At 36.4% G+C, this 20474-nt stretch overlaps 1 protein-coding gene across 6 annotated transcripts in view; it reads right to left on the minus strand.

The window, feature by feature from the left end:
• Positions 1–20474, minus strand: part of ATE1 (arginyltransferase 1) — an 85138-nt gene that overhangs the window by 41623 nt on the left and 23041 nt on the right. For all 6 annotated transcript variants that reach the window (XM_081328972.1, XM_081328968.1, XM_081328971.1 and 3 more), the window contains 3 exons: positions 16540–16572; positions 6532–6713; positions 1078–1177 (listed from right to left, as the gene is read on the minus strand). In XM_081328972.1, coding sequence (XP_081185098.1) covers positions 1078–1177; positions 6532–6713; positions 16540–16572 — 315 coding nt within the window. The remainder of the gene's footprint in view (positions 1–1077; positions 1178–6531; positions 6714–16539; positions 16573–20474) is intronic.

The raw sequence follows: 20474 nt of genomic DNA on the forward strand, positions 1-20474 counted from the left end.
GGCTAGGGAACTAGTCCCAGAACAAAACGGAGACCTGCCTGGCGGCAGAGGCTTGCAGAGCGCGGATCCAGCCTCCGAGGCATGCAGAACGGCGGATCGGCTTATACTCGAGTCAACAACTTTTCCCAGTTTTTGGGGGTGAAATTGGGGGTCTCGGCTTATACTCGAGTCGGCTTATACTCAAGTATATACGGTAGTTTAATCTACTAAAAGCAACGTCCTACAGAGTAGGGAATCCAACAGAAATTCCTTGGACTTCAAAAGCTCCATATTATAATTCCTTACCAACATTTTATTGGTTTAAATAATTTCAGTAGACTCATGGATATCAAAACTAGGAAGACTGTATTCAAACTAACAATATTTGCCAAAAACTGGATCATCAGATCTTCACAAAATTACAGAAAAATATATTTGTAAATGGAAAGAATAGAGAACACTAAAAATCCATTTTGTCAGGCCATATTCTGTCTTGGTCAGCAGATGCTAACCCATTTTTAAACAGCACTGCATTTTAGCAACTGAAGAAAAGCTCAGTTAACACTAAAAGGATGTGGGTTTACTTAGCCAAACCAAAGAGCTCTCATAGGACATTAACACTAGGATCTGGGAAAGAAAATAGAGTCTACACTAATAAAAGACTGTAATTGCCATCCTTACTTTATTCAAAGTTCAAATGTTACTTATAAAAACATGTCCTTGTTAGATTAGGCTGAGGACTATCAAATCCAGAATCCAAATAATTATTTTAAGTATGCTCAAGGTTTAAATATATCTAATGTTCATGACTTTTCTTTTTCATTTGAACAGGATATCCTTATCCATTATTATGACCTGTTTTGAAAGTTCCTTCATTTTTTTAAAAAAAAAGATTTGATAGATGGCATGGGACAACTATTTGGGAAACCTAACTCTTTATTCTCCATTTACCCAGCACCAGCCAATTTATAGACAACTAAGCAAACAGTAGTTCTTTTTGACCAAGCAAAGCAGAAGACATTGAGAATATGCAAATCTGTCCTAATCGTAATGAAAAATCAATTAGGCTGAATTCTAATAATTAAAATTGTCTCTTACCTTATATCGCATTTTAGGACATGAATGAATATAAAATCCCATGTAATAATAAATTAGATCAGAGGCCTTTTCATGAAGTTGCCTGGTAAAAGCAATTTCCCTTTAAAATAAAAATAATCCAAAGTGTATCAAAATATAATACCAGAAAAATTGTTTTCAGACATACAAACAGATCTACAATAAACATACATACAATAAAATAAAATGACCTAACATTTGCCTTATGTTGAGAACTTATTACATAAGGAATTCTACACAAAAATTCCAAATATTTTACTTTAAAAAAAAAAGTTTTGCATGTCGTCCTGGCAAGATGCTAGTATGAAATTCAAATGTTAAGTAATTAATAGGAAATGTTAAAAAGTTTTTAAAAAATAATAAAATAATAACAAGTTACTTTTATTCATAAAACAACGGATGTTTAACTTGTATTCAATAAGATTTAAATAATTTAAATGCAATCATCAAGATGATTTTAAGGAACTTTTTTAGTTAGTTACTGAATTTATTCAAATATCTACATATGAGCAGAAAAAACTATTGTCTGTATTAACTCAATTTTCACCCCTTTTATTTGATCAAAAAATATGCAGTATTTCCTTTTTTTTTTATTCAAAGTGGAGGCCATTCGGCAGTTTTGCCAATTGCACTAGCCACTTGCAGAGAGCTCCTTTTATACTGCTTAGAAGGAAGAAAGATGCACAATTGCCAAATTCTGTTCTCTTTGTACTAGAAAGCCATTTAGCTTTCTAACCTTTATCTAAAATTGTTCCAACAAACATAAGGACTGTTAAGAATCTACAAATCCTCATACAGGCACTATAAAGAAATGGAGAACTGAAGAGATTATGAAAGTAAGTTGATATAAATGGTATCTCCTAAGGGAAATAAGAATCAAATGGCAAGATGATAAACATTTTACAGAGGTGTTATAAATGTTCCTGAATATTAGACTGGAGGCTCAACCACATTGCCACGAAATACAGTTCTTTATCACAGGCAGGCTCAGATTATCCAGCCTCACCCTCTGCTGGAGAGAAAAAAGGCTTGATGTTTTAAAACAAAAGAGAAAATTCTGGAAAGAGGTCGAGTAAGAAACAGAGGCTTTCCATGTTAGATCCTCTGAGAAAAGCATGGAACTCTAAGAAGCTGGAGAAGTCTGAGAACCCTAAAGGAAAAAGTTATTTGCTTCAGAAAGTCTAACATACATAGTTTCGCTAGTTTTTTTTAATTTCTGTTTTCAACTATGTGATCTATATTCTTGTGATCTATATTGCAGGTAGACTAGCTCTTCTTCTGTAGCAGATCAGCTCTCTACCTTCTGCTCTTCTCTTATCTCCACTGAAATTTTTGAGTTGCTATATACAGTGATCTGCTAAACTCTGTAGTTTATCTTCCTCTCCATTGAATATTTATTTTTTTATAATTCAAGTCCAAAGAGATGGAGTAATTAGGGAGGTTTTTTTAAAAAAAGAAGTTTGATGTTACATAATCAGAAGCAGCTACATTGACTTTATTTCGAATTTTTAATCTCCTTAAGAGGCAGCATTGGATAGGAAAACCTTATTTTTTTTTTACACATTAAGATTAGGGGGTGGACATCAGGTGAAGTCTCCTAAAAGAAAAGTGGTAGCAGCAGGAACTACCAACCACATTCCCAAAGTAGAAGGCAGAACCAATATATAAGGCCTCAGAAGGCTTCTTGGAAAGGAGAGTGGGCCCTCTAGCCATTCATCTTGAGGGCCTTAGCAATTCTCTACAGGGTTTTCAAACAAAAGTTTAGAAAACTACAGGGAAAAAAGGCAAGGGGAACAGCATTTCCCTCCCATAGCTATGTGTTACAGTGTATTTTCTTATACTGATTCCAACTGACTACTTAAATTAGAAGACATAGATATGTAATCTGTTGTAGATATAGACTATTGTGCTTCATGTTTAAAAGTAAGGGAAATTTACATACAGATTTGGCAAAAGTTCAGTCCAAGGCCCAAACTAAAATTCACATCAAGGAATGAGTAAATGTTTCACAAATATTCTGAACAATCAATTAGGTACCAATACTGAATGTTACACATCAAATTCAAATAATAGCTTTTAACTATGCAGTCTGAGTTATTGTACTATATACAACTTCTTATAGTATTCAAGGACTAATGTACATTTTAGAGTGCCATAAAACTAGTTAATCTAGTTCACTATTTCTTTTGCCCTGTTTTCCTGTATTGAAAAATAACTTAAAATTCAATACTACCATATTATAAATCAGATCATGCTTTCAAGCTAATTAGTAGCAAGGGCAGGAGCAGAAAGCCACATGAAGCCACAGTTAACTATAATGGCCTGGAGTGAGATATAATGAAAGCTTGATCAAACAATAGGTCCATTAATACAGCATCCTACAAAGAACTGGAGATACTAGCTCTTTCTTAGTGCTACTATATATAGTTCGGATTGGAGAAGTTTTATTTGTAATTACACAGCCTCTGTGTTATAATATTATGAAGAGGCTATGTTGTTCTTCACTAGTAAAACATGTTCAATGTAGTCATTGAACACAGCAGTACAAGGAAAGCTACTATTAACATGTCCAATATTGTACAAAGATGTGGGTCTGGTTGGGAAACTTTGGTAGACCTATATTTAGTTCAACAGTTGCATCAAAGAAAAACAGTAACAGTAAGAATCTGTAAGATGGTTGTGCAGGAGGTAAAATTATTACTCTTGGATCAAATATGTCAAGGTTATAAGCTTTCATGTATTCCTGAAATAGTGTCATTTCTGTTTCAAGAACACAGTTCAAAAAATAAACAACTCATTTAGCCCACATTGTCTTCTATACAGTGTCCCTAGAAAAAGAAAATACATAGATGCCATTCTCAGATGCACAAGAGACTTTAAAACTAAGCATATAGGAAGAAGTAAGATATGAATTGACTCCTTATTTGATTACTGATCAACTTAGTCAAGAATCTGCCAGTCTTTTTGACAGACCATATTAATATTTAAAAGTTTACTGATATTTTCATATAGTAATTCTTTAAATGCTTATGCCAATATAGAATTAAGACTCATTCAAAAATCACAGAATAAAGCTGGTAACAACTCATGTGTATCCAATGCTTTCATTGCTTCCTAAGAGTTTGCTAGTCCTAGCAACTTTAGTTAGATTATGTGCAGCAATTCTACATAAGAATTACTAATGCTCAAATGAATTCACCCCTATATATTTATGGTTTAACAAGCTGACTTTTTAAGTAACTTGGACATAAAAACATACAAACCTAAACTTTATACTTTATTCTTAAACATAGAAAGACACCAGATACTCAAAATACTGCTTATCAGCAAATAATAGATTTTTTCCATTAGAAAAAAGGACTAACAATTACTAGCTACATTAAATGAACTTGATATTGCAGTTTTAGTTTAGTTTATTAATTAGTTTATTAATATTTCTATACCGCCCTTCTCCCGAAGGACTCAGGGCGGTGAACAGGGCAAGAATAAAATGCAAAGTTACAAATATTAAAAAAAGATTAAATAGTTGCCCATTAAAAACAATTAATACAATACGTTTATAAAAACCCCAAAAATACAGCAATAAAAGACCCCAGCAATCCCCCATCAGGCCAGGCCGGCTTGTTAGAATAGAAATGTTTTCAGATCGCGGCGAAAGGAGCGAAGATCGGGCGCCATCCGGAGCTCCACCGGTAACTGATTCCATAGCTCCGGAGCGCCCACAGAGACGGATCTCCCCCTGGGGGCCACCAATCAACATTCTCTGATCAGTGGCACCCTGAGGAGTCCCTCTCTGTGGGAACGCACAGGGCGCAGGGAAGTTGATGCCGGCAGCAGGTGTTCCCTGAGGTACTCCGGACCCCTGCCATGTAGGGCCTTAAACACCATTACTAGTACCTTGAATCTCACCCGGAAGACAACTGGTAACCAATGCAGCTCACGGAGCAGAGGTGTAACGTGGGAGTATCGGGAGACTCCCAACACAACTCTCGCGGCTGCATTCTGTACCAGTTGTAACCTCCGGGTGGTCCTCAAGGGCAACCCCATGTAGAGAGCGTTGCAGTAGTCCAGACGAGAGGTCACGAGCGCGTGAGTGACCGTGCATAAGTCATCCCGGCCTAGATAGAGCCGCAACTGGCGCACCAGGCGAGCCTGGGCGAAAGCCCCCCTAGTCACAGCCACTATATGATCTTCCAAAGTAAGCCGTGAATCTAGGAGGACTCCCAAGTTGCGAGCCCTATCTACGGGGGGTAATAGTTCACCCCCCATGGAGAGAGATGGAATATCCAAATTGGTCCGGGCTGAAGGTATGCAAAGCCACTCAGTCTTGTCGGGGTTGAGTTGAAGTCTGTTCCTCCCCATCCAGACCCGAACCGCCTCCAGGCAATGGGTTTATTTATTTATTATTTATTTATTTATAACTCTGCCTAAATAGTCACCTAACATGTCCTCATTTGTTGTATCAATGAGTAACCTGTGATATTATCTATATGGATGAACACATCTGATTTTTTTAAAATGAGAAACTAAAACAGAGGAGCATTTTTCAAGGAAAAAAACCCCTCTGCATCTGTGGAAGACAGCTGGTCAGAAAAGTTAAGATGACAGCCACAACTGTGTGAAAGCCCTAATAAGCAGGCATATACATAGAATGAAGGCTACTGCTAAGCTTGTAAGCCGCCCTGAGTCTTCGGAGAAGGGCGGGATATAAATGGAATTAAAATTAAAAAAATAATAAAATAAAATAAAACTATGGAAATCAATCTTACCCTTTCATATATGTGTCAACATCATATACAAATAGAAAAGAAAATGGATTTGATTGTGCAGTCATGAACACCAACTTAACTTTTTCAACCACTTCCCCCTCCTATGTGTTTCACAACCTCCTTGTACCTTTCCCAATCTATGTCTTGCACATCCACCTGACCTGCTCTTCTTCTGCAACCCCTCTGTCCTGCACATCTTTCATTCCTCCTGAAGTGTACTCCCCACTGTATGCCTGCTTACTCTCTTGTAATCCTTTCCTCTCTAATGAAAATAAATACAAACATTTTTCTTGCTCTCTTCTTAATTTTCCCAGCACTGGGATGAACATTACAAAGGCTGGGGTAGTAGGGAAAAATGTTGTGTGCCCTTTTACCCAGTTTGCTCTGAGTTGAATTCAAGAAACCTTCCTGCCATTTGGACTCAAGGATACTGCTTCAGGTTGTATCCTTCTAACACCGTAAAACAAAGGAAAGCTGAAGTAAAACTATCAGCATAGTCACTAGACATGATTTTCCACTTTGTGACTACATCACTTAACGACTGATTTGCTGATATCCATTGTCATTAAATGAACGCTACCTGCATTATAAATGTCATTAGATTAGATTAGACTTGAATACTTTTAAGTGCAAAAATATGACAAGGATTTTGAACGTATTACCTTACCTTAAAGCAGAGTAGACACCCAAAGACAGAGAAGAAAAATCGGGATCATAGTAGAGATACACAGAGGACACACACTTGGGAAGAATGTCAATTACACCAACAGCAATTAGTTTTGCCTTGAGCCAATATTGTTGGTGGAAAGAACCATAGCCACAATCTGGACCGTTTGGTAAATGTTCTGCCTAGGAAGTTAAGATCAAAATAGAAAAATCTTGTTTTTATTCAGTATGACTTTTTAAAATTGGTGTTAGTAAGAAGGAGAAAAAAGAATTATCACACAACAAAACAATGATACAATGAGGCAAATACATAAATATTGAGAAAAAGTTCCTAATCAACACTAAAGGCAACAGTGAGTTCTTCCACAAAGAGCAAAATGATAAAAATTTGAAATAGTGAGATGGAGGCAGTATTCAATATTGTGCAAATGGTTTACATTCACACAACAGGATTTTCCCACGCTGTCCTTGTTCTCATTTTTCCTACATATGCTTTAAAGGGCTTTCAACATTCCAGAGCAGATTTGAAGGGGAAATGGGGGCTGCAGAAGTGAATGTGTTCTATCATAAGTAGCTAGTCTTATGATAAATAACAACTGGATGAAACATTATTTTTAAACAATGTATCTAGAAATACTGTAGTTATAAAGATCACAACATATTCAGTATGTTTACCAGTATGAACTTATTAATATTTTACTTTCTCTCCTGCCAATTTGTTCATAGCAAAATGGTTAGCGTCTTTTATATATTTATTATTTATTTATTAATTCGGTTTATATACCGCCCTACTCCCGAAGGACTCAGGGCAGTTTACAAGGCAAATTTTAAAAACAATACAATATAAAATAAAAATAAAATAAAATTAAGTCTAGCCCCAAAAACTTAAAATCACAATTTAAAAACATTAAAACCCCTCAGTCCAGACCAGATAGCTCAAAGAGCCAGGTTTTTAGGTCCCGGCGAAATGAACGAAGGTCGGGGGCAGTCCGGAGTTCCGTTGGCAGTTGATTCCATAGGGCAGGCGCACCCACAGAGAACGCCCTCCCCCTGGGGATCGCCCGTCGGCAATCCTTGACCAGCGGTACCCTGAGGAGGCCCTCCCTGTGGGAGCGCACAGGACAATGGGAAATTGACGCTGGCAGCAGGTGCTCCCTCAGATAATCCGGGCCCATGCCATTTAGGGCTTTATAGGTCATCACCAGCACCTTGAATCTCACCCAGAGGGCAACTGGAAGCCAATGCAGCTCGCGGAGAAGAGGTGTTACATGGGAGTATCGGGAGACTCCCATCACAACTCACGCAGCTGCATTCTGCACCAGCTGAAGCCTCCAAGTGGTCCTCAGGGGCAGCCCCATGTAGAGAGCATTGCAGTAGTCTAGCCGGGAGGTCACGAGCACATGGGTGACTGTGCGTAGGGCATCTCGGTCCAGATAGGGCTGTAACTGGCGCACCAGGTGAACCTGAGCAAAAGCCCCCCTGGCTTTTGGTGCTGAGGGATTCACATTTTGAAATTTCATTTCTACACTAAATGGGTTTCCTTCTTCTTCTTCCCTTTACATTCTGATTTCCTTACATTTCTTGTGTTTTCAGTTTGTAAGTTTAAATGAAGGGATTATGCATTATTTGCTGATACTGCTTAGCCCATCTTTGGAACTTGAACAATGAAAAGTAGAGTAGAAGTGCTTAAATAAATACTGTTGTTATAAGAATTGTATGGGAATTGATTACCCATAGATTTGGGAGAATAGATCAGTAAAAAAACAGGTACTATTCACAAATAATTTGTTCTTGTAAAATGGGAAAGTAACTATAAGATACAGGACAAAACTATGATACTATAAGACCACATGGACTCTTTACATCTTATAGTATTCATCACAAATTAATTGTATTCAAATCAGTTGTTTTACTGTATGTATCTTGTCACAAGCAGCTTTTCACTCAACAGATCTGAAAGATTTTCAACTAGTTACAACAGAATTATTAAAACTAGATTTAATCAAATATTTCACTTCAAAAAAATAATTTGAGCTTGTTAACACCTGTCAAAAATTAATGGCATGATTAAATGCTCTTTTATGTTGTCTAGAACACAATTTTAGCTATCTAAACATCTGTTCAAAATATTATCATTAATTGTAATTTTCCTCACATTTTAACTGAAAGTTAAAAATATGAATTGGTATGAAGCTAAACCAATCCATTCTTTAATGCCAGTCAAGCCTTGGACTATTATACCTCTGTGGATATTTATGTGAAGATCCCATACAAGTTTTGCTCACTGATACTGAGCCCCACACAATAAACATGGCAAAACTGAAGAACCTGCATTGATGCAGTTTGTGAATCAATTTTTGACTTTTCTTTGCTACTTCTCATTTGTTTTAAAAAAAACAACATTCAAGGCAATCACTTTATGTACTGAGGTTGGATTTGATGGCTTAAATGGACTTGATGAGTCTAACGCGATGAATCCAATTTATACAATAATTATGCTTATGTAAACTGTTTTGAGTATACTGTGATTGGACCCTTGTTGAAAAGTCAGTATGCTCATTTAATTAATTGGATTTAATTAACTTAGCAAGTAATTTTCTTAGCTTCAGGTTGTCACCAAATAGTGATCAGCAGTTCTTCAGAAACCATACTTCTGGGTATGTATGGGTACACACTTATTGTACCTATTGGCTCCTCCTTAAAGATGCATCCCAAGGCAAGTATGTGTTTATTGGAAGGCAGCTAGCAATCCAGGAAAATGTATTCACAATAATCTTTTAGTTTATTATGCCAATTAAACCAGTTGAAGAGAAGAGATGCCTACACTAAACCACCGTAGGAATCACACTCACTGCCCTCATGTCTGGGGTATTTGGATGTGGCTCTTCTTCAGGTAAAAATGTTTCACTTAGATAGTTACATTACTACTGCCTGTTCTCATCTGAGGAGATGCCCCTTTATCTACAATCTGGATGTATCAGAATGGGACGTCCTCCTTCCATAGGAACAAACTTTTAAGGCTTCAGCTGGTGCAGAATGCGGCCGTGCGAGTTGTGATGGGGGGTTCCCGATACTCCCATGTAACACCTCTACTCCGCGAGCTGCATTGGCTCCCGGTTGCCCTCCGGGTGAGATTCAAGGTGCTGGTGATGACCTATAAAGCCCTAAATGGCTTGGGTCCGGGATATCTGAGGGAACACCTGCTACCGGCATCAAGCTCCCTTCGTCCAGTGCGCTCCCACAGGGAGGGTCTTCTCAGGGTGCCACCGGTAAGAGATTGCCGGCAGACGACACCCAGGGATAGGGCCTTCTCAGTGGGTGTGCCTGCCCTTTGGAACCAGCTGCCAGTGGAGCTTAGGACTGCCCCCGACCTCCGTTCATTCCGCCGGGACCTGAAGACCTGGCTCTTCGAGCTCTCTGGCCCAGGCTGAGAATTTTAATTTTAGTTTTAATTTTAATTTTAACTGGGGTTTTACTTATGCAGGGACGAATATAATTTTTTTAATCTGTTTTTAACTTTTGTATTTTTGTTTTTAATCACCCTGTAAACTGCCCTGAGTCCTTCGGGAAAGGGCGGTATATAAATGTAATAAAATAAAATAAATAAATAAGTAGATGGCTCCAATTTTAAGTGGTCTTGTGGTCTAAGTGGTCTTGGATTATATAGCCTAGATACTTCGCTCAGTACTAGAGTAGAAAAATGGCGCTTTTTTAAAAAGGTAACAAAATTAAGGATTGGAGAGAATTTAGTTGTAACAAGTTCCATAAGGTTCAAATCTGCCCCAAAGCTAGCCCTCAGAAATCCATAAGCAGTCTGAGGAAACAAAGAGGTAAGAATTGCAGAATTGGAACAGATAAAAAAAAACACCCACTACTGAGCCAACAGCACATAAAAGAAATAAATGATCCCTCACATGGCTAAATGAACCCTGACAACTGTACTAGTTCCAGTTCCCCTGGGGATTTTTGGGCACAAACACATGAAATTCTTTTCTCCAGATTCTTGCTTCTTGCAGACCTCCAACTAAGACACAATGAGAATTTTTTTTAAAAAAAACACTCAAGTTCCCCTTTGAATTCCTCTATCCCTCCCCTATTACTTATTGCAGAGAGTCACTGCCTTTAGAGAACCCTTAGAAGAACCACCAGTAAGTCTGCAAGCCATTCCAACTTTTAAAAATCCAATTACACTTAGCCATTATTCTACCCCAAAATCCCTTAATTTATTATATCAGGCAATATCTTTACAATTTAAATTATATCCGGTTAAGTTACTAGAGGCAGTTAAGCTACTGAGTCCAACTCACTGAGTCCAACTCCACATTTAGCAAAGTAGTCCAGGTTATAAGGCATCTCAGCAAATGGGTGGCCAGTATTTCTTCGAATGCATCCAGCTATTGAGGAGCTCACCAGTTTCTCTTGGAAATTGATTTCACTGTCAAACTGCTTTGAACATTAGAACATTTCCCTAACATTCAACTGAAATCTGCCTTTTTATAACTCTTTATGACTTGAGAAAATTGTTTCTTTCAAAATCTGGAGAAACCATTCAGGTCAGCCAGTTTGTTGGAAAACTTGGGAACGTTCTGATTGAGGTTTCATACAAAATAAAATCTGGACAGGGCATGTAAACCAAGGCTGGTATGTGTTTCCAGTGCAGTATATTCCAGCAGCTTACCCACATCCAATCTTCCAAGTAGCTTTTTCCCCTTCCCTCAGCAACTGTCAACTGATTAGCACAGTATATACAATCTTCTCTGCCCCTTTCCTCCCTACTCTTAGTCACTGCATATCCTACCAGTCCACAGTCCACCCAAAACCTTCCTTTCCTCCACTAATCTCAGAAGGTTTCTGCCTTTCTTTTGATATTATTATTCTTTGGTGTCCTATTAAAGTATGTTTACATCTCGATCAGAACAATGAAGGTCTAGCCTGTCCTAACTAAAATTTTGTGAACCTTCCTTTGGATGCAAGCTCTAAGAAATCCTGAAGAACTTACTTCTAAGACTATAATAAATGGCATTATATTGGCCACTTGATAATTTTTAAGACGGTAATATGTGTTTATTTAAAACTATTTGGACTAGCTTTCATTTAAATTTGGAAGAAAGGGGGATAACAAAAATACCCTTCAGTTAATTACACTTTGAACCTTTCCTGTCCCATAAACATGTAATTGATACAACTATACATGCCAAACAATGCTAATGTGAAACTGCCCTGAATGTCACACTTGGAGAAGATCAGAATGTGAAATGATCACAAAGTCACCTTTTTTTTCATTAAAGGTAAGAAAACTAACTGTTGAAATTGGGCTACTCACAATTGAAAACAATGATCCTAACAGAGAATGCAATAAGAAAATAGGATGTATATAAAGGAGGCTCAAATTAACATTTAGACTCTGTACCTCCCAAAATTTTCAGAGCTGCTTTTGTGTTTGCATGCATGTATTATACTGAAAAAGACGGAGATGTACCCTTTTTAAGTGGCATATGTAGTTTGTTCAAAAGTTTTATGGCCTTGAATATGCAAGCCTTTTTTTATTTAGCTTCATCTAATCAGAAACACATGCAAGAAGTGCCACACAAAATTCAATTCAAGATTCATAAGTTAAAAATACACATAGAACCAAGTATAAATAAGCAACCCCACAGCTATACAAAAGAAGGAAAATAATGGGGATCTGTTGTTTTACTTGAGGAGGTGATAAAAGCTCTTTTCCTATTAAGTCTAAAGATTCTGACTAGCCTTCATAACGTGGAGAAATGTAAAAGAAAAAAAAAAGGTAAGGATAGATTCAGCAAAGGAAAACAACAAACTCTCCACACATGGCTTCATTCAAAATGCAACATCTCAAGTTACTGGTGCAATTACTGTAACTTGACAATTTCATTATACTCATGCGGTAGTTAACTCTTTACGGTCTACAAAGAAGTTCTTTTGTGAAATTATATAAAAATAATTATGAATTGTTATGGTTAAAAATACAGAAAGAATTAGATAGTTGGGGAAAATTACAGCTGTCTTTATTGGGAAGAATTGCAGCTGTGAAAATGAATGTTTTACCTAAATTCTTATTTTTGTTTCAAATGATACCTATACTTAAAAAAGATTCAAATTTGGAGGATTGGCAGAGAGGTATTAATAAATTTGTTTGGGCAGGGAAGAGACCGAGAGTTAAACTTAAGATAATGCAAGATGCACGTGAGAGAGGTGGTCTTAAAATGCCCAATTTTAAATTATACTATGAAGCTGCAGTATTATCCTCAATTAGTAATTGGTTCAATTTAACACAAGAGAGATTTTGAATATTGAAGGATATGATTTGTTATATGGTTGGCATGCTTATTTATTGTATGATAAAAAGTGGATAATGTTTTTAAGACACATATATTAAGATATGCCATGTTGCGAGTTTGGAAAAAATATCGTTATAAGTTGAACCTTAAAATTCCAATTTGGGTAATACCTAAACATGCGATAGAAAATATAAATGTGCGATTTAAGCATGACTACATATAAAGAAATTCTTAGATTGGAAAGAAATGTGTGGCAATTAAAGCCATTTAATATTTTAAAAGAAGAAAAGATAGTACAAACTTGGTTTCAGTATGGGCAGTTACAAGCTAGAAGGAAACAGGATCAGAAGATTGTTATTTCTATAGTAGATGAAAATTTGGTTAAACAAATTAGAGATCAAAGTCCTGCACATATAAGAAGGATATATAATGCATTGATAGAATTAGATTCAGAAACGGAACTTGTTAAAATGATAAAATGGGCCCAGAATATTCAAGAACCAATAACTATGGATACTTTGGAAACAATATGGGTCAGAAATGTAAAATTTACACAGGCACAAAATTTAAGAGATAATTTTTATAAGATGTTTTATAGATGGCATTTAGATCCTAAAAAATAGGCATCTATGTATTCAAATTATCAGCCTAAATGCTGGAGGTGTGGTTGTGATGATGCAACATATTATCATATATGGTGGACTTGTAAAAAAGTTAAAGCTTTTTGGATTAAAATTTGGTGGAATATGCAGAGGATATTTAAGAAAAAGATAAAATTTTCTCCACAATTATTTTTGCTGGGTATTACTATTGACTCTACTGCTATAGAAACTAAATTGATGTTGAATTTAATAACGGCAGCAAGACTTTTGGTAGCGCAATATTGGAAGAAGGAGGATTTGCCTACTATAGAAGAATGGACTTTAAAAGTTTCGAACCTGGCAGAAATGGCGAAAATCTCAGCATATTTGAAAGACCATTTGCAACAAAGACATATTTTGGAATGGAGAAGATGGATTGATTATATCCAGAATAAATATGGGACCAAAAAGTTTCATTTAGCATTTGAATGAGTATTAGATTTAGAAGATTTGTTATTATTTAGCTATTTTTAAGGAGAGTTAAAGTGTGATAGGACTCAAAGTGTTATTATAGTTAGTTTGCATATTATAGTTTAAGATTGTTATGGTCAATACCCTGTATTTGCTCTGGGAAGTTGGGGAGGAGGGAGGGGGAATTGGGTGGGGGTGGGGGGGATGGGTTTTTATGTTTAAAATGTACCTGTAAAACTCTTTAATAAAAAAAAAGTTCTTTTAACCACTAGATAAGTCATCAGGAGCCTTGACCTTAAACTAGCATTAACTCTCCAGGCTGGGCTCTCTGTTTTCAAGAAGCAAAAGACAACGTTGAAAGTGTTAGTCTTCTTTGATTTATATATTTGTGTTTTTTTAAAAAGAAAGAAAAGTGCTCAAGCATAAGACTTCTTTTAGACTCCGTTCTGCTTTGTGAACATCAGATTTATCTTTTCCAAAATAGAACAAACTAAATCTATTTATTCTTTATTCTTTGCTTTACTCTTTGCCTCCGCGTGTTTTGGTCACAATATTGTAAAAGCAGTTACAATGCTTTTTAAACAGAGTCCAATATTTGCCCTTGAAGCAGAGCCAGACAGCCTTTTAATGCCTGGGGAATTGCATTTTAGTAGTTTTGGCTGCTGATACTGCAGTTGGCAGAGTGAAAATGCAGCCAGAATTTTAAGAATTTGGGGAGATCCTCTCTCTCTCTCTCTCTCTCTCTCTCTCTCTCTCTCTCTCTCTCTCTCTCTCTCTCTCTCTCTCTCTCTCTCTCTCTCTCTCTCTCTTAGTGATGTGACCCTCTGGAATGAGGTCCCCAATATCCTTTCAACTCCCATTATAGTGGTATTCTGGAAAGCCTTACTAATCTAACTTTTTATCCAGTCATTGGGCTAGGCTGAATGGGACATTTGTGATGTTTTATGTACATTTTGTTTTATTGCTGGATTGTGATCATTTTGTAATATTTATACTTGTTTTGGCTAATTTTCTATATTTTTCTCCTTTTTATGCTTTTATTGTTGTGAACTGGCCAGAGTTGGATGGATTCAAGAGGCAGTCAAATGGAAACAAACAAACAAACAAATAAATAAAATTCAATGATACCTGAAAAAAATAATTAACGGTCTTGATGCTGAAAGAAGCTCAACTTTGGCACTGGTTTACAGCTTGCCATTTAGCTCCCAAATATTGCATTACCAGAGTAGGTAACATCATTAGCAGGACTTCAGTAGAAATGTCTTGTTCAGCTCAATTTATTCTCAAACTTTAAATTGGCCACTTATAATTGTATAGGAATGTTATGTAGATAAGAATTGATCAGCAAACTGACATCAATCAAACCCATGTTAGAGTTAATTGTGGAGATATAACAGACTAAATTTGATCAAAGAAGACAAGTGTGTGTCTGTGTGTGTGGCGCGCACGTGCATCTAAGGAACTGGGACAGACAAATATTGTTGTTTAAAGGTGCAAATTGCTTTTTGCATTTGAGTGATGGTGATTTTGTCAATGCCGATGATATTCAAAATGGTGCCTACTGGTACTATTTTTGCTTTACTTATTTATTTATTTATTTATTTTAATTCCATTTATATCCCGCCCTTCTCCGAAGACTCAGGGCGGCTTACATAGCCACTTTCATTCTACTTCTATTTGTAGATCTATGTATTTTGTGATTTTCTCCAGTTCTTTCTCTTCTATTCTACTCCCTCCAAGTATTGCAATGTCCAGTATTCAAACTTTTTTGTCCTTCTTTGCAATAACTGTTAAGTCTGGAGTATTATGTGGCAGGTAATTGTTATATTCTAAAGTCCCAGAGCACTTTGGTTTCTATATTTGTATTACTTTGTCTGTTTTATGATTCCACCAATTCTTGCTTCCAGGCAAATGGTGTTTCTTGCAGATCTTCCAATATACAATTGTTGCTAATTTGTAATCTTTTATATTATGACTATATCAAATTATAGCTCCAGGTAAATAAAATTTATTGAACATGTATTCATCAGATTCCTCAGTTAGAGGAATCTGCAGAATCTGACAATGTGCTTGTGATTTTATGATATAAATGCAAAAGGGGCAGAAGTCACATTGCACTGATATAATACTCATTTTGACATTCCCTCCCTTATGCATGTCATAGAATTCTGTTTACAGTTCCTAAGGAATCACCTATACACCTATGTCACCTATTGTAAAAAAAACCACAAATGTTGCTTAACTTTGAAGTCGGACTAACACATGACTAGTTTATGTTTGTGACCTGTTCACAATCATTTGACAGCAAGATGTAAAATAAATAAAATAAAATAAGTCAATCTATCAAGTATTAAAAAGCTCAACGTTTACAGATAGACAGAAATACGAAGCTAAAGAATGTGCACTTCAACCTTAAATAATATATTCATCAAATAAACAAAAATAAAGTAAAATTCATCAATTTCTTTCAAGTGAAACTCAAAGAATTAAATCAACAATAACAAAATTAAGAAAATTAATTTAATGCTAAATTAATGGAATTGGGAACATTTCATTTCTCTATTATAAATATAGTAGCAAACATTAGAGAGTGAAAAGAAACTATTTATTGTATTTAAATAATATAAAGATTTAGTGTTAAAGGTGATTCCATACCTCAAGTGGTGAATCACAGAGAAATCGCGTAAACTATCATTGGTGTATTTATCCGAAGTCCAAATCACCGGAAGAGTCATATCAACATGAAACAATGAAAGACACAGAGAATAAAATAAGTTAATATTATCTGCAATGCATTGTTATATATCATTGAAAAGATGCCTAGCACTACTGTTATTAACTGTGTGAATTGATGGAATAAATCAACAATTTATTTCAAAGTTTTCTATCAATACAGACACTAGCAATAAGAGAGAGAGTTCTTGTCTGAATATTAACAAGTCACTTGTTGAGATGAGCAGCTAAATAAACAAAGAAAATATTTTGGTAAATTTAGGTCTTGAAAATATATAACTTTTGCTATGCTGTTTTGGAACTGCTGCCTGCTGTCTTATTCATGTACAATGAATTAGATTATATTTTGGTATTTCTACTTTAACAAATGCATTTAAAAGCACTCAAGTGGCTTTTATTTCATTCAGTGCACAGAAGAATATTTTATGATATTATTACAAATTCAAAACTGTGAGGCAATCAGATGAACAAACTGGGACCACATAAAACCTGTAAGGACTATTGTCAAGACAGGATATTTATTAGATATCCTCTATGAAATGCTGTGTGGGCTTCTATTATAGTCCAGTAATGCTGAAAATGAGCTTTAATATTTTGCTTGAAAGACAAAGTTCTGGTGTTGTGGATAGGCCTTGACTTACCACCACAATAGCTCCTGGAATTTATAACATGCCCTTTCCTCATTCTTAAAATACTACTTATGATCCACAAACCATTGTCATATGAGCATGGAACACTGAAATCAGTCATAAATGCAAGCTAGTTGCCCAAAACATGATCACATGACCATAGGCGGGACAGTTGTAACTTTGAGATGGATCATAAGTAGCACTTTAAAAAGTCCATCATAACTTTGGAAGGTTGTTAAAGAACTGGTCATAAGTTGAAGACTACCTGTACTAATTAACATGCTCTTCCCTTGATCTCAACAGCTTATCGCTCCTGCTTTCCTTGTTTTTATTTATTTGTATCCCACCTTTATTACTTTCACAAATAACTCAAGGCGGTGAATATATCCAACATACGTTTTTCCTCCTATTTTCCCCACAACAACCCTGTGAGGTGGGTTGGGCTGAAAGTGATTGGCCTACAGTCTCCCAGATGGCTTTCATGGGTAACAGGGAACTTGAACTCACAGTCTCCTGCTCTCTAACCTGGTGCCTTAATCTCTAAACCCAAGTGGCTCTCTACACAGAAGCAAGACAGAAGAAGCAATATAATCCACTCAGAAGCATACTTTTTAAAAAGGATGGAGTTTCACATTTAACTAGAATGCAGAAATAGTCCTGAAGAACTATTTATTGTTAAGATAACTAGATGAAAGTTATAACATCTAATCATGGTTCTGGGTTCTTGAGAGCACACAAATTATTTAATACTATAATCTGTCTCCTAAAAAGAGATCCCTTAACTACAACTACTTATCTAAATGCCTATTAATTGGTTTTGTCATATAACTGTATCTTATATACCATCATTAACCTGGTGTGAATGCAGCAGAATCGAAGTATAGTAAATAAATATCTGGACCAATTGCTAATGGTTTACAAAGAAAGCATGTTTTAAAATGCACATTTGTTTCAGATATTTCTATCCTAAGGGGGAAGGGGGGAAAAATATGTTCTTACGCAGAGCGGCATACTCCCAACTGCTTTCTTTTCCTTTACGTTCCATTTCCCATTTTAAACATTTTTAAACTCAACTGTATGTTGGGGGTGGGGGTAAGAGTAACGAAGAAAGGAAAGGACTATTCATAACCAGTTCAGTCACACTGGTACAGCGTTTTGGACAGAGAATATTTTGCAGGTCTTTAAATAAATTTCCCTCCAAAACAAATATTTGACTAAGCTCAAGGTAAGGAGCTTGTCCAGTTTTGCAATGGAAACTGAGCTACGTAGTATTTTTTTTCTATAAACCTGTCATTATGAAATATACCCAAAGTAGTGGTGAAAATGCTTGCTCCATTAAGTAAGTATTGCAATAAAATCGTTTGCTGTGGCTATTTAAGAGAACTATCCACCAACTTATGATCATGTCTGGAAATGTTTTCTAACTGGTGCAATTGCCATTTGATTTGCTTTGGTTACCCTGTTTATTCAGAAGACATAGAGCACCATAAAGGGTCTTAATAACCAGAAATATCACAGAAGCTGTGCATGGTAGCCCCAAAATAGTAACACTGTATTATCAAATGCAGTTTAAAAAGACAGAAATATATTTTAAGGTTTTTTAAAAATATGTAATCAGATACACACTTAATCAACTCAAGCAGTAGCACAACTTTCATCCCACATTATAAGTTTCATTAAGAAGCAGCACTACAATATAGCACCATGGATACTAAATGTATTCTGTTTACATGCTCCAGCTAAAGGTTTTTTCTGAAGACAGAATTACAAACAATTCAGTCATAGCAAATTATAGAGTATTCTTTAATAAGAAGTCAGGCTTTCTGGGAACAATCGTGGTTGGTGGTGTCAGAACTTTCAATTTACTTGACAGAATGAAGCAAACGACGTTTAAAATTAAGGTCACACTGTCCAGCTGCACGGGAATATCTTTATTATTATTTATTAAATTTATATGCCACCCGTATTGCCTAGAGCCGTGGTGGCGAACCTATGGCACGTGTGCCACAGGTGGCACACAGAGCCCTCTCTGTGGGCACATGCGCCGTTGCCCCAGTCCTAGGCCTTCAGCTGGGTTTTATGAAACCTTTACGCTTTAGGCATCCACTGCCATGTGCAAAAAAAAAAGTTCAATCCATCAATCAATTTCAACTTCTCGCGGGAAAAAAAAGATCTTGCAAAGTAGGAATTGATTGAACTTTTTAGTCCCACTCACTCGGCCGTTACCACTGCAGCCATGCCCACCCAATTGGCTACACCCACCCAATGGGCCACACCCACCCAGCACCCGATGATACATAAGTGGGTTTAAGGTTGCAGTGTGGGCACTCGGTCTCTAAAAGGTTCACCATCACTGGCCTAGAGGCAATTCTAGGCAGCTTAAAACATAATAAAAACAGCAAAATGTTAAAATTAAAATATTAAAATCATAAATATTAAAATTAACAAATGTGGCGAAGATGGAAACAAGGCAGTAATCCAAACTTGTAAGAATTCAAGCTTTCTACATACCCAATCCCTTTAATGTTATTTCCTTGATCATATTTTCATTGAAAAAGTAAAAGGGCAGGGAGAAAGAGAATGAAAGGTGAGCTCATTTCATATACCCGAAATCTTCAATATTTGCACAAAAATACTTTAAACACATTTTCCTTTTGAAAGCCTATGATGAATTATCATCATCTAGAGCAGGCTTGTCAAACTCGCGACGTCATGTGATGTCACACAACGTATCGGGACTTTTTCCCCATTACCGGCAATGGGGTGGGCATGGTTTTGGTGTGACGCATCCAGCCCATGGGCTGGCAGTTTGACATGCCTGATCTAGAGATCCATCAGAGATGATACACTAGCAGTGCAACCTTAATGTTCTTTTTATACTATCAAGGATCTCTATGGTGTTAATGAACCATTCAGAGTAGTAAAGTAGTAAACCGCAGAGCAATACACCTGCCTTTGGTAAAATGTATAGCACCCAGCACTCAGTACAACCCTTTCAAACACAAATTGTAAATAACTGTAAAAACACTGACCGCCATGAAGTAACCCTGGTTTGCTTACAGTACCATCTCAGAGGAAATTCCATTCCTTTAAAGTACTATATCAAAGTTTAGTAGTTTGCCTGTGAGAAACTCTGTGTTATTTGCAGAACAGATCTGACCAAGGAGCCTAAAGGTTTTTGCTGATACTCACTTAGTATGTGAACTCCAAGATCAATGAAGGGAAAGA

Source organism: Vipera berus (assembly GCF_964194415.1).
Source record: "Vipera berus genome assembly, chromosome: 5".
Taxonomy (NCBI): Eukaryota; Metazoa; Chordata; class Lepidosauria; order Squamata; family Viperidae; genus Vipera; species Vipera berus.